At 36.8% G+C, this 13,403-nt stretch overlaps 1 protein-coding gene across 3 annotated transcripts in view; it reads left to right on the top strand.

Annotated features, from left to right (window-relative positions):
* Nucleotides 1-13,403, top strand: part of UPF2 (UPF2 regulator of nonsense mediated mRNA decay) — a 213,189-nt gene that overhangs the window by 43,249 nt on the left and 156,537 nt on the right. For all 3 annotated transcript variants that reach the window (XM_060160181.1, XM_060160189.1, XM_060160197.1), the window contains exons 9-10: nucleotides 4,502-4,610; nucleotides 12,927-13,040. In XM_060160181.1, the coding sequence (XP_060016164.1) occupies nucleotides 4,502-4,610; nucleotides 12,927-13,040 (223 nt within the window). The remainder of the gene's footprint in view (nucleotides 1-4,501; nucleotides 4,611-12,926; nucleotides 13,041-13,403) is intronic.

The raw sequence follows: 13,403 nt of genomic DNA, 5'->3' as shown, positions 1-13,403 counted from the left end.
AGACAGAAAAACATACTTAAATAGGACTAACATTGAAAAAATATGTAATTTCTTATATTATTTGCATCATAGGGGATCTTACTTTGTGAAGTAAGGAATGAACATTCACAGAACTTGGAAGATTTAAGTGGAGCAGGATGACATTTAGTATCAACGATCCATTTAATTGTAAAAAGTATAGTGGAAAAAGGAATTTTAGGAATTTCTTAGTTTGAGAAGGATTTGGTGAGTTTATTAGTAGAGGATTCTGGGAAAACAGAATATCTGGCTTTACTTCCATATGACCAATTCTGAAAGAAACAAAAACTAGGATTACTAACTACTTAGAAAGGCTTAATTAAAAGAGTTAAGATCTTCTAGGGGATCCTTAACCTAATTTTTAAATTCCTGTTGAAGCTGAAAGTGCTGACCTGTGTTCTTATTTTACTGATGTTACTCTGCATGGATAACACAGGCTGCTTTACTTTAAAATGGGTGGCTCTATCCACCTTTCTTTGGGGGCTGGGAAAAAGCTTTGAAGTATCAATAGATTGAGCCAATTGGAAGAATAAAAAAAATGAAGCGAAGTATAGGTGACTTGACCAGGAAAAGAAGAAAAAAGGAAATGACATAGTTTGATTAAAATTTTTTGCTTCTACGTGTTATAATCTCAATTTTTTTTTTTTTTTTTTGCGGTACGCGGACCTCTTATTGCTGTGGCCTCTCCCGCTGCGGAGCACAGTCTCTGGGCGCACAGGCTCAGCGGCCATGGCTCACGGGCCCAGCCGCTCTGTGGCATGTGGGATCTTCCCTGACCGGGGCACGAACCCGTGTCCCCTGCATCGGCAGGCAGACTCTCAACCAGTGCGCCACCAGGGAAGCCCTATAATCTCAAATTTTGTTGAAAAATACATTGAAAAAGACAATCAAGATTAATATTAATTTTGTAAACTCAGAAGCTAATTCTTAAAAAAAAAAATCCAGGTAGACAACCATTTAGAAAATATAAAGAAAACATTAAAAAGTTTAAGAATAAGCCAGATGATATACTAGAAGTTTAAAAAAACCACTTGAAAACCTCAGTGAAACAAGTAATTTTTTGGGAAAAAATACACATTTTCAAACTTGATTCAATCAAGACAAAATTAAATAGACCAGTGATTATGGAAGAAAATGTAAAAAATTATCAGAGTAATTTCTTTGCTGTATCGTTTTTTCCAGAGCATAGGAAGGAGAACTTCCCATTTCATAATATGAAGAAATAGGCAAAATCTTAACAAAAAAAAGAGTGAGGATGTTAAAAGTGTGGACCGGTCTCACTTTTTAATGTCGATATAAAAATTCTAAGTAAAATACTAACAAATTATATTTAATAGTATATTAAAAACAAACATCCAGCATGATCAAAGAGGATTGATCTTAGGAATGAAAAGCTACTTTAAACAGGAAATTTATTTTTTATTTTTATTTTTTTGCGGTACGCGGGCCTCTCACTGTTGTGGCCTCTCCTGTTGCGGAGCACAGGCTCCGGACACGCAGGCTCAGAGGCCATGGCTCATGGGCCCAGCCGCTCTGCAGCATGTGGGATCTTCCCGGACCGGGGCACGAACCCGTGTTCCCTGCATCGGCAGGTGGACTCTCAACAACTGTGCCACCAGGGAAGCCCAGGAAACTTACTAATATATGTAACACCAGTAGGGAAAATAAACTATATGATTATCCCATTGACTGCATAAAAGATATTTGATAGGGCTTCCCTGGTGGCGCAGTGGTTAAGAATCCGCCTGCCAATGCAGGGGACACAGATTCGAGCCCTGGTCCTGGAAGATCCCACATGCTGAGCAGCAGCTAAGCCCGTGTGCCACAACTACTGAGCCTGCACTCTAGAGCCCACCAGCCACAACTACTGAGCCCACGTGCCACAACTACTGAAGCCTGCGTGCCTAGAGCCCATGCACCACAACAAAGAGTAGCCCCCATTCACTGCAACTAGGGGAAGCCCGCACGCAGAAACAAAGACCCAACTTGGCCAAAAATAAATAAATAAATAAATTTAAAAAAAGATATTTGATAAACTAGTGCTTGTTTGATAAAATATAAAAAGTTGATCAAATTTAATATTATTCTTATAAAAATTGGATGATATTTCATTAATATGAAGAATAGTTTAGAATAAAAGCTGACAGTAAGAAATATCTATCAAGCACCTATGAACAAGTAAGTAAATTATATACGTTAGAAGGTGATAAACTCTATTTAAAAAATAATAGTGCAGGGTAAGGGGCTGGGGGGTGGGATGGATTTGCAGTTTCAATGGTGTATTCAGAATGGGTCTCATGGAGGGGATGTCACTGGAACTAAGACTTGACCTTTGTGAGGGAGTAAGTGGCAGAGATATTTGGGGAAAGCAGACTCCAGCTACTGAGAAGAGCCAGTGCTGAGGCTCTGAGGATTACTGGGGGTCCGGTGAGACTGGACAGGATAGTAGGAGATGAGGTCAGGTCAATTCATGAGGTCACAGAAGTGCTGTTTGAGAGAATTAGAGCCTGAGCCTCTCAACTCCCAGTGCATTACTCTTTGTTATCCCATGACCTCAACTCTTGAGTCTTATTTTTCTGACCTGTAGTTGTGGCAGTTGGGAGGGGTAGAACCTGGGGCATAGGTTTAAAGTCCTATATTTGTAATTGATCATGAACTGAGAAAAAAAGTATTTTTTGCTAAAGTGGATATGAAAAAGCTAACGTTCCAACTAAAATATAATAATATATTAAAATATAATATTCTAAAGTTTGAAAGTTTAGAAAGTAAATTTGGTATTAGTATGAATCCATCTATTATGCATGAAAATTACATGTGCAGTTGCCCTAGGCTTTTTTTTTCCCCACACTAGCAGACGTTAAGAAAATTATTACATATTTGTGAGAGTGTCTTACAGGATACCTCTTTTTTGTAACATCAACAAGGAGTAATGTGACCCACATGTGTGCATTTTCTGTGTGACAGGAACTTAACCTTCAATTGATAAAACTTTTAAAATAATTTAAAGAAACATTTAAAATAAGGCTTAACACTAAATGTTTTGATTCAGCTCTTTACATAACGGACTGTACTTCTCATTTCTTTAAAGAAGGGTATAATGCATTTAAAATTTTTTGAGGTACTTTTACAGAGCCACCACATTCTTGACTTCTCTCAACCTCTGTAGTCTTATTTCTGAAATGGTGATTATAATGTCTACCTGATGGGGTGGTTATCAGTATCAACAAGATAAATAATGGAGATTGGATGCCTAGGACAGGGCCTGGCACCTTGGGAAGAAAAATACGTGATAAGTTTTAAAGGAAATTATAATGGTCAAAGAGGAATACAAAATTTTTGAGGCTCTTAGGCATGAATTTGAGCACTTTCCTCTCCTTGACTCCACCTTTCAAATTTCTGTCCATTCTTCCTTCCTTCACTATGTCCCTTCTGAATTTTCCAGGTCTAATTCTCAGCCTTTCATGGTAGGCAGAGTTTTCTCTGATGATCACACCATTTTCATGTTCTGCAGTATAATGATATATTCAGGGATATGTAAGACTTGTAGAATTATTTGTCTGTTCTAAATGGCTGCGGGTTGTTGTAGTTTTTGAGCTCTTGCTTTGAATTTTTCTAGTTTTTTGCTTCCTTCCTCCCTGTCAGCTCCCATTACTTGCTGCTGTCAGTGCAGCTGCTTTTATTAGTTCCTCACAGCTTCTCATCTTCAGAGTCTGGTCTGCTGAGTGTTGAATCATTGGATAATCAAGTTTTATAAAATAATGTCTGTGGCAGGAATGGAAAATAAATTTTTAGCTTGTGTGTTGATTCTGATTAGTAGTGGCTGCCTGGAGTCCTGGAATCTGGAGTTGCATCCAAATTTGATGAGAAAGTGCTCTGATGATGAAAGGGGACAGCAGCATGAGGAAATGCAGATTTGTGTTTATTGTCCTGAGTAGGAGTCGAGAAGCCCCGTGGGAGAATCTGAGTGGGTTCTATAATGGGTAGAATAAGTTAGTGTGTGGGTTTTGTGATTATTATTTTTTTGACTTCTTAGATACCCTTTTGGTTATTGGTTACCCTTTTACTTTACATTGAAGCTTTGAAATAACTTATCCATGGATAAATGAAGGAAATTGTTTAAAAGGATTGTTTTATACTGTTTGTTATCTTTGTTTATTTACTCAGTAATTATGTGATTAAAACTTTAAGCCATGTTTTCTTTGCTTGGTATTTCATATTTTATCAAAATTGAGTACTCGATGGAAATTGCAAATGTGCAGTAAATGTACTGAATGGAAAATACCATATTATTAATAAACTTTCACAAGGCAAATTGAATTTCCAAATACTTCATTATAATGGCAATACATAGGCATGTCTGTATGATTATTATTAGTTTTTATAATCATTTAATGTGTGAATATATCTGAGAAAGTTTAAATTTTAAAATGAGTTATTTCTGGTGTGCCTTTCCTTTTACACATATCACATGTAACTTTTGCAGGTTGGATTTGCTACCATTTTATGCAAGATTGGTTGCTACATTGCATCCCTGCATGTCTGATGTAGCAGAGGATCTTTGTTCCATGCTGAGGGGGGATTTCAGATTTCATGTATGTATTTAAGCATTTATTTTGTTATATATATATATACACACACTTATGAGTGAGGATTCTTTAGTTTAAAAATATGATTATTTTATTGGTAAGCACATTTTGAAACTTGATAGTGGTATAACAGTTCAGAATGTATGGACTTCTAAATTTTTTAAATGTAAATCTACTCAGCAAAGCTTGAAATTGATAAATGCTATTCCAATTTGGAGATGAGCTGTTGCTGCTACCTTGTTTTCCCATTGTAGGGTCTGCACTTCTTGCTTTTGTAAAGTAAAAACATTCTCCAAGGTCAAGAGAGCCAGCAGGCCTCATTGGTGTTCCCCGAAGAAACATAAGATTGGCCATGACAAGTCAGGGCACACAGTGCCTGTAGGATGCCTGTTCAGGTGTTGGGGGTCCAACGTTTGGGGCACACGAAGTTGCGTAAATGCTCTGATCTCAGTGAATGCTGTCATAGACCATGTTTTTATTGATTCTTGCCTTAAGAATCCTTAGCTTGAAGAAAGATTCTTAATAGAGTGCCTATGAGTGGTTCTCCCAAACCCATGTTACCCCACCATCTTGTGGATACAGGCTTGAAAGGAGTAAAAGGATACCTTAGTGGTGACTGAAAGTGAACATTGGTAGAATTTGAAAAGACATGAAATGCAAGTGTTCATGTATGCCCATGGAAAAATTGTGTTTGTAAAATTTAGCTTTATATAGCAAGTTGCTTGGAATGCAGATAAATGTTTGCTCTGCTCAATTTGCATTTCATTGCACTGGCTATACACAAATCGGTAGTATGGCTGAGCACCAGAACAGACATAATTCCTGAGGTCAGGAATCTCATGATGTAATTGGGAAGATAAGGCCTAAATGCTGATAAAAGCAAGAGTGAAATAAAAATTTAAACCCTAAATAAATTTGATATTATAAGGAAGTGCATGTTTAATTGCCAAATGAATTGTTGGAGAGTCAGTGCCTTGAGTCCAGAGGAAGCAAAAGTCTGTGTGAGGGGTGGAATGGTCTCTAAAGGCTTCTTGCCATGGGTGTTAATTTGTTAGTATGAGATTTGTGGGTAAGATTTTTCTGGGCCAGCTTTTTTGCTGAAGTGTGTTTCAGACTTTCATAGATAATATTAATCAAGGACAGGTTTCTATGTCTAGAGAAGTTTGGAAACACTGAAATCCAGAAAGTTAAACCGTTTTGCTTTTGTTTTATGGTAAGAATTCTCAAAGCTTTAATAGGGTAATGAGCACTGTGAGCCTCCTGGAAGGGGCTGAATATACAGTCACTCAAAAGACACAGTGTTTACATGCTGCTAGTTCAGGGGCAGATGCGTCTGAAGTCATATTGTTGGTATTTTAATCCCATCATACAGATACAGACAAGACACTGTTTTACTAGCAGGCAGTATGACTGCATTGTATGAGTTACATGCGTACACCCCTCCACCAAACCACAGTCAAACAAACCATGAGTTGCTGGACCAAGCATAATTAGTGCTTTTGGTGAGAAACCTAAAATTAAGAAAATTCTGTTCATGTGTACTTCCCATCCGATCTTTGAAAATTGGGGTGAGAGTTGAGGGAATTGGCATTTTTGTTATTGTTGTAAGGTTTCATTACAACTAGAAGAGTATCAGGATTCCAGAGTATATTTGGGAACTGCTATTCTCAGGGGAGAGAAGAGAGGGCACTTGATGTCATCGATCACCTCTGCTTCCTCCAGGGTCTAGCCTTTCCCACCCTCAAATCTGCAGACTTTGCCATTGACTTTTTATCAGGCAAAAAATGTGCTCAGCACTCTCCCATCCTTAAAATAAAAACAGGAAAACTTTCCTCAACTGCACCTCTCCCCCCGTCCTCTTTCATTTCCTTCTTGTTTGATGTTGTAGAGTATACGTGTCTCTTGCACTTCTGACGTTTACCCTTTGTTTTACCATCATAGCGCCCTGGCAGAAACCACCAGTGTCCTCCTAATCGCCTCATCCTAGTTGATGTCCCTGCAGATTCTGAATTGCTGGACTCTCCTGCCTTTTAGGAAACTCATTCTGACTCTACCACATACTAGCATTGTAACTTTGGCCAAGTTACTTAAGTGCTCCATGCCTCGATTTCCTTGCTTGTTAAGTGGGATAATTTGTATTTTAATAAATTTATTTATTTATTTATTTTTGGCTGCGTTGGGTCTTCGTTGCTGCGCGTGGGCTTTCTCTAGTTACGGCAAGTGAGGGCTACTCTTCGTTGCGGTACGTGGGCTTCTCATTGCAGTGGCTTCTCGTTGCAGAGCACGGGCTCTAGGCGCGAGGGCTTCAGTAGTTGTGGCACGTGGGCTCAGTAGTTGTGGCTCGCAGGCTCTAGAGTGCAGGCTCAGTAGTTGTGGCACATGAGCTTAGTTGCTGTGTGGCATGTGGGATCTTCCTGGATCAGGGCTTGAACCTGTGTCCCCTGCATTGGCAGGCGGATTCTTCTTCTTCACTGCACCACCAGGGAAGTCCCAATTTGTATCTTTTTAAATGAGATTGTTCTTACTGATTAAACGAGATAATTCATATAAAGCTTATCACACAGATGTCATTATAATAATAATTACCTCTTCTCTACCACCACTCTCTCCTACTTCTCGCTTATGACTACTCTCCTCAATATCCTTTGCTCTGTTTTCCAGCTGAGTTTATATGTTGGTGTTCCTTCCCCAGACTTACTTCCTTCACCCTCCTTTATGATGGAACACAGTTTACCTGGGGTTCAGGTGGCATCTGTTTCCAGCAGCCTCACGTATATATCTCTTGCCAGAACCTCTCTCCTGGTGCTTAATAAGTTCTCATGTACTTTTAGCTAAATACATCCATAAAACTCATTTTCTTCTCAAAAATGCCTTTATCATTCACTTTCTTATACCGGATTCTATATTCTCCCTATAAATTTGCAATATATTTTATCTACTCACTGAGGGAACTACATCTACTTTCGCCCCTCTGACATTCGGGAGCCAAATTTGTCAAATTCTATTGATATATCTGCTAAAACACCTCCTCAAGGCTAGCGTCTCTCCTTCATTCCCAGTGCCGCTGTCTTTCAGTGTGTCTTTCAGTCTCTGTAGCGTGAATTAGGAGAATAGCTGTTTCACCAGGTTTCCCATCTCTGGCTTCTATCCCGCTCCAACATATTGTCACAATTGATCCTATTTGTCCCGTGCTTAAGAACTTCACCTGAGAAATAACGCTGGTTAGCAAAACAGTATGAAATCTCACCTGGTGGTCAAAGAAATTCTAGTTAAAGCAACGGATTTGCTAATTTGACTAACAGGTTAGTGAAGGTAATAACAATGAGAAACCATCACATATACTTGAGATTGGAATTTGGAGAAGGAATTTGGCAGTATGTTTCAAGATCCTTAGAGGCATTCATATAGTGGACAACTCTGGGAATCTGTCCCAAGTAAACAATCCTAAGTACCCCCAAAAGCTTTATTCACATCATGAATTGTAATAGGGAAAAAAGGGAAAATAATCTAGAAGTCCAAAAATGGATTAAGAAAATGGTCATATAATCACAATGCTGAAATGATATAGAACCATTAGAAAGTCTTATTTACCAAAAAGTTTTCAAATCATAAAGTGCTTTTTTTTAAACATTTTTATTGGAGTATAATTGCTTTACAATGGTGTGTTACTTTCTGCTTTATAACAAAGAGAATAAGCTACACATACACATATAACCCCATATCTCCTCCCTCTTGCGTCTCCCCCCTATCCTTTCTATCCCACCCCTCTAGGTGGTCAGAAAGCACCGAGCTGCTCTCCCTGTGCTATGCAGCTGCTTCCCACTAGCTATCTGTTTTACATTTGGTAGTGTATATATGTCCATGCCACTGTCTCACTTCGTCCCAGCTTACCCTTCCCCCTCCCCGTGTCCTCAAGTCCATTCTCTACGAAAGTGCTTTTTTTAAGGGGAAAAAAAGCAAGCTCTAAAATCTTACACATAATAAATTTATAGTTATGTTAAAATTCTTGGCAAGTAAAGACTAGAAAAAATTGTATATCAGTATGCTACCAGTGGCTGTCTTTGGATAGTGGGGTTATACGAAATTTTTTTCCTTTCTAGTTTTCTGTGTCCTCCACATTTTTAGCAAGGCCTACTTCTTTAATAATGGAGAATACAACTTTTATTTAAATGTAGCCATATCACCCTCACTGATTGACATTTTTGAAATCAGTGGTCTTCTAACTTTTTTGATCAAGCCTCTCTGTTGGTAAAATAAGTTGACCACATATCCCAGTATAGGCATATTTATTTATAAATTATATGCATTTGTAATTCTACCAGATATTTCATGTATATCATAAAACATACAAAAATAACTTTAAAAGTATGAGATAAAAAACAAAAACATAAATAGATGTTTCAACATTTCTTTTTCCCCACACCCCAGTAGATGAAGAGTCTTGCCCTCCCTACTTTGGAGATCAGTAGTCCCTAGAATAAAATAAATAAGTTTCTTTGAAGGCAAATTTACTTATTTATAAACCCAGTGCCTACTTAGTGTTTAGAGTATAGTGGATTTTCCAAAAAATTAGTTGAATGATTGAATGTTTATGTAAAACAAAATGAGCAAATTATGGAGGACAGAAAATATAATATTTGGGTGAAGTTATAGAGGGGCTGGTTTGGGACAAAGGGTTCTTCCTCCAGGGGAATAATGAATGAGAGGCCTTGGAAATTCTTACTTTTGTATCTTGACATATTTGAAGAGTTTTTATTAATGTATATGAATTTAGTTATTTGAGTAATCTCAATTCCAGCTGTTATTAATAAATGAGTTGTAAGCAGCATTTTTGCTAAATTTGATTATGTAAGTAAAATCTGAGACATTATTGAACTAAAAATATATAGAAAATTTTACATTGTTAATTCATCTGTATTTACTTTTGCAGAAGTGTTTGACATACCATTTGATCATAAAGAGTCAACACATGAGATTGGAAAATATTAAATGAGGAGTCAGAATAAGTTAGTCTGTTTTTTATGTCACAGTCTTTTGAAAAGCCTTCAGTTTTTTCATCTGAAAATGAGGGAGTGAGATAATTGATTTCTAATACTTCATTTAAAAATTCTACAATCTTGTCATGTTAGTTAGATTGTACCTCCTTAACCTCAATAATATTTAGGAATAATTGTGAACGATACACTATGTTATGTGTTTTTGTAAATTGTGATGCTCAGTAATACTTAAATTGTATGATCTCCACAGCACAGTTGTTAAGAGCTTGTGCATCCAGAATCACCCAGGGAGACTGTTAAAAACATGTATATGTATTTCCCAGCCCTACTCCCTCTAAAGATTCAGCTTCAGTATATCATTTTTGAAATGCTTCTTTATCCTTTTTCTACTTCTACATTTCTTTAACTGTAAAAGAAACACATGCTCATTGTGGGTGATTTAGAAAATATATAAAGAAGAAAGAAAGGAGGGGGAACCTCATAATTTCATCACTTAAAGCAAACCTTGTTAATATTTTAGTATATTTTCTTTACTTTTTTTCTTCTGTAGTTTTTTTATGGATGCTTTTATATTTTATGTACAATTTCCCACTTTTATTTCTCACTCAGAAGTATTTTACAGCATCATTTAAAACACTTCTCAAGCATCATTTTAAAGTTTGTATACTCTTTTGTCCTAGACATTAATTGCTTAGTATCAAGTGAAGTATAGTTATCATCATTACTGCCCCATCATCATCATCCTTATTTTTATCCTTATTTTACCAAGTGAGCCAGTAGGTTCAGGGAGTTTTATATGAATTGTCCAAGATTATATACCCCTACCCCCACCCCAAATGGCATGAAATGACCACAGGACCTCAGGTGTTGTGACTGTAGACCTTTTACTCTTTCACGTCACTACAATATGTATATAAACATAAAGCATTTTCATTAATTTGTTCACTCAGTGAATATTGATTTTGTGTCAATGTATTAGCGATACAATGTACAAATGTGGATAATATTAATAATGGCTAATACTTAGTGAACTCTTCGTGGTCCCAGTTACTATTGATTGTGCTTTGTATCAGTTCACTTAGTGAAGACTCACAACCGTATGATATAGGTTACTTTCATTAGTTCCATTTTATAGATGAGGAAATTGAGGCACAGAGTTTAAGTAACAGTAAGTGATAAAGCTGGGAATTAAACCTAGCAGATCTGGTCCAGAGTCTACCCTCTTAATCTAGAGTGTAGATTAAACTTGCCTCAGAGTTCACAAAATAAGATAAATTAATAAGAGGAGCTTTTTTTTAAATATATAAATTTATTTATTTATTTTTGGCTGCCTTGGATCTTCGTTGCTGCACGCAGGCTTTCTCTAGTTGCAGCAAGCGGGGTCTACTCTTCATTGTGGTGCGCGGGCTTCTCATCGCGGTGGCTTCTTTTGTTGTGGAGCACAGGCTGTAGGCGTGCGGGCTTCAGTAGTTGTGGCGCACGGTCTTAGTTGTTCCGCAGCATATGGGATCTTCACTGACCAGGGCTCGAACCCGTGGCCCCTACATTGGCAGGCGGATTCTTTTTTTTTTTTTTTTTGCGGTACACGGGCCTCTCACTGTTGCGGCCTCTCCCGTTGCGGAGCACAGTCTCCGGATGCACAAGCTCAGTGGCCATGGCTCACGGGCCCAGCCGCTCCGTGGCATGTGGGATCTTCCCGGACCGGGGCACGAACCCATGTCCCCTGCATCGACAGGCGGACTCTCAACCACTGCGCCACCAGGGAAGCCCTAGCAGGCGGATTCTTAACCACTGCGCCACCAGGGACGTTCCAAGAGGAGCTTTCAGTATGCAGTACTTATCAAACACCTATTTGTGAAAACACCTTTATGAAGGCTAAATTACAAGGCTAGAATAAATAGTCAAATTTATTCAATATTAGTTTGTTTAATAGACTAATTAAACTAGAATCTAGTTCTAGTTTTTTTCTATTTGTCTCTAATCTCAAAGCTATTTTGTATGCTTGAATGATGTGATTAAAGTTCTGTAAGTTGAGTTTTTGTGATTTTATTTTTAGTTGCAGTTTTATTGATGCCTTAGATTAAATATAGTTAGAGTGAGTTTCTAATTTCCTCTGATTTTTTAAGTGAGTAAACATGGTTTTGTTCAAAAATTATTACTGAAGATCTAAAAAGTGAGCACCTACCTTTGTTTGCTATAGAAAGTAGGTCCTTAAAAAGGAAGATGATAAATTCCATTAAGTATAGGCTGTCTATGTAGAAGTTTAATACTTACGTAAAAGATTGTTACTAATTGTCCAGATGCGGGTGAGGTTTGGACTTACTTTGAATCCCAGCACCTGATAGAGCAGTGGAATTCTCAAGTATGAGTTTAGAGTCTGGGGTTTTGGTACTGATCCTTGGTCAGGTCATTTGACAGCTTTGCGTTCTTCTACTGTTGTTGTTTTAACTATTAAATCAGAATTATACAGCTTTTGCTCCTTTCTCAGAGTGTTGTTATGTGGAACAAATAAGATAGGATAGTACTCTGAAAAAATAAGGAACACTAAACTAGTTCAAAGCACTACCATATTATTGTTATTGTTGTTCATAGAAAAGGCTTCTAGACTACAGGTTTGGTTTTCTGGTGAAATTGTAATTCTGAGGTTAAATCCAATTACATTTATCGTGACGTGTCTGTTCACATGGTACTGTTGTAATAGGATTTTGTTATGTTCAATATTGCTTGAAATGTGTGCCTAAGTAGAGGGCTTATATTTGCAAAGGATTTGAACTTTGATATGCGACTGTGACTGTTGATAAAAAATAGTGATTGTATTGGAAATTTCATTGTACTAATGAATTTACAATAAAAAATGTATATAGTTCATAATTATAATATACTAACTGAGCCTTAATATTTTTGCTTAAGTGAGCTCTTGGTGTTTATTATTTTTAAAGCAGCATTTCCTAAAGTGTATTCCTTATAATATTAATTTAACAAACTAGTCGTTGTTACCATTTCAAAAGAGGGGTTTATGTTGCCAAATAAATTTGAGAAACATTGAATTAAGTTAAACAGGTTTCTTTATATGAGAACCTCTTAAGGCTGGTGAAATGCATTGTTTCCCCAAATTGTTTGAAACAGTTTTGCAAAGCATGTCCTGGCACTGGTGTTCCACAGAGCTTATTTTGCTTTAACTTAAGATAATTTGAATATAGCAAGAAATTATACCCAAATTTATTTAAAATATCTAGAGTGAATTCAGTCTTATTAAAATAACAATTCTTATCACAGATTTCAAAGTGTTAATTATTTAAGCAATGTCTCTTCTCTTCATTTGTAGGTACGAAAAAAGGACCAGATCAATATTGAAACAAAGAACAAAACTGTTCGTTTTATTGGAGAACTCACTAAGTTTAAGATGTTCACAAAAAATGATACACTGCATTGTTTGAAGGTTAGTAGTGAATCATTTGAAATATTTTTTAATAGACACATCTAAAGTTTTAATGCTTCAGTTTGTAAATGCTGGGAAATGATGTAATTAAGAAATATTTGATTAATCTATAGGAAGACAAAAGAGGAGTAAAAAGGAACAATAAACAGATGAGCAAAATAGAGAACAAATAATAAGATGGTAGACACAAATAGAACTATAACAGTAATTACATGAAATGTAGAAGGACAAAGTACATTAAGTAAAAGCCTTAAGAATATAAGACTTGATTAAAACAACATTATATGCTGACTGCAAGGAAGATACCCTTAAATATTAACACCAGGAAGCCTAAAATAAAAAGATGGGGGAAATATACCATGG

Source organism: Lagenorhynchus albirostris, chromosome 1 (assembly GCF_949774975.1).
Source record: "Lagenorhynchus albirostris chromosome 1, mLagAlb1.1, whole genome shotgun sequence".
NCBI classification, from domain to species: Eukaryota; Metazoa; Chordata; class Mammalia; order Artiodactyla; family Delphinidae; genus Lagenorhynchus; species Lagenorhynchus albirostris.
This window is presented reverse-complemented; position numbering and strand designations above follow the sequence as displayed.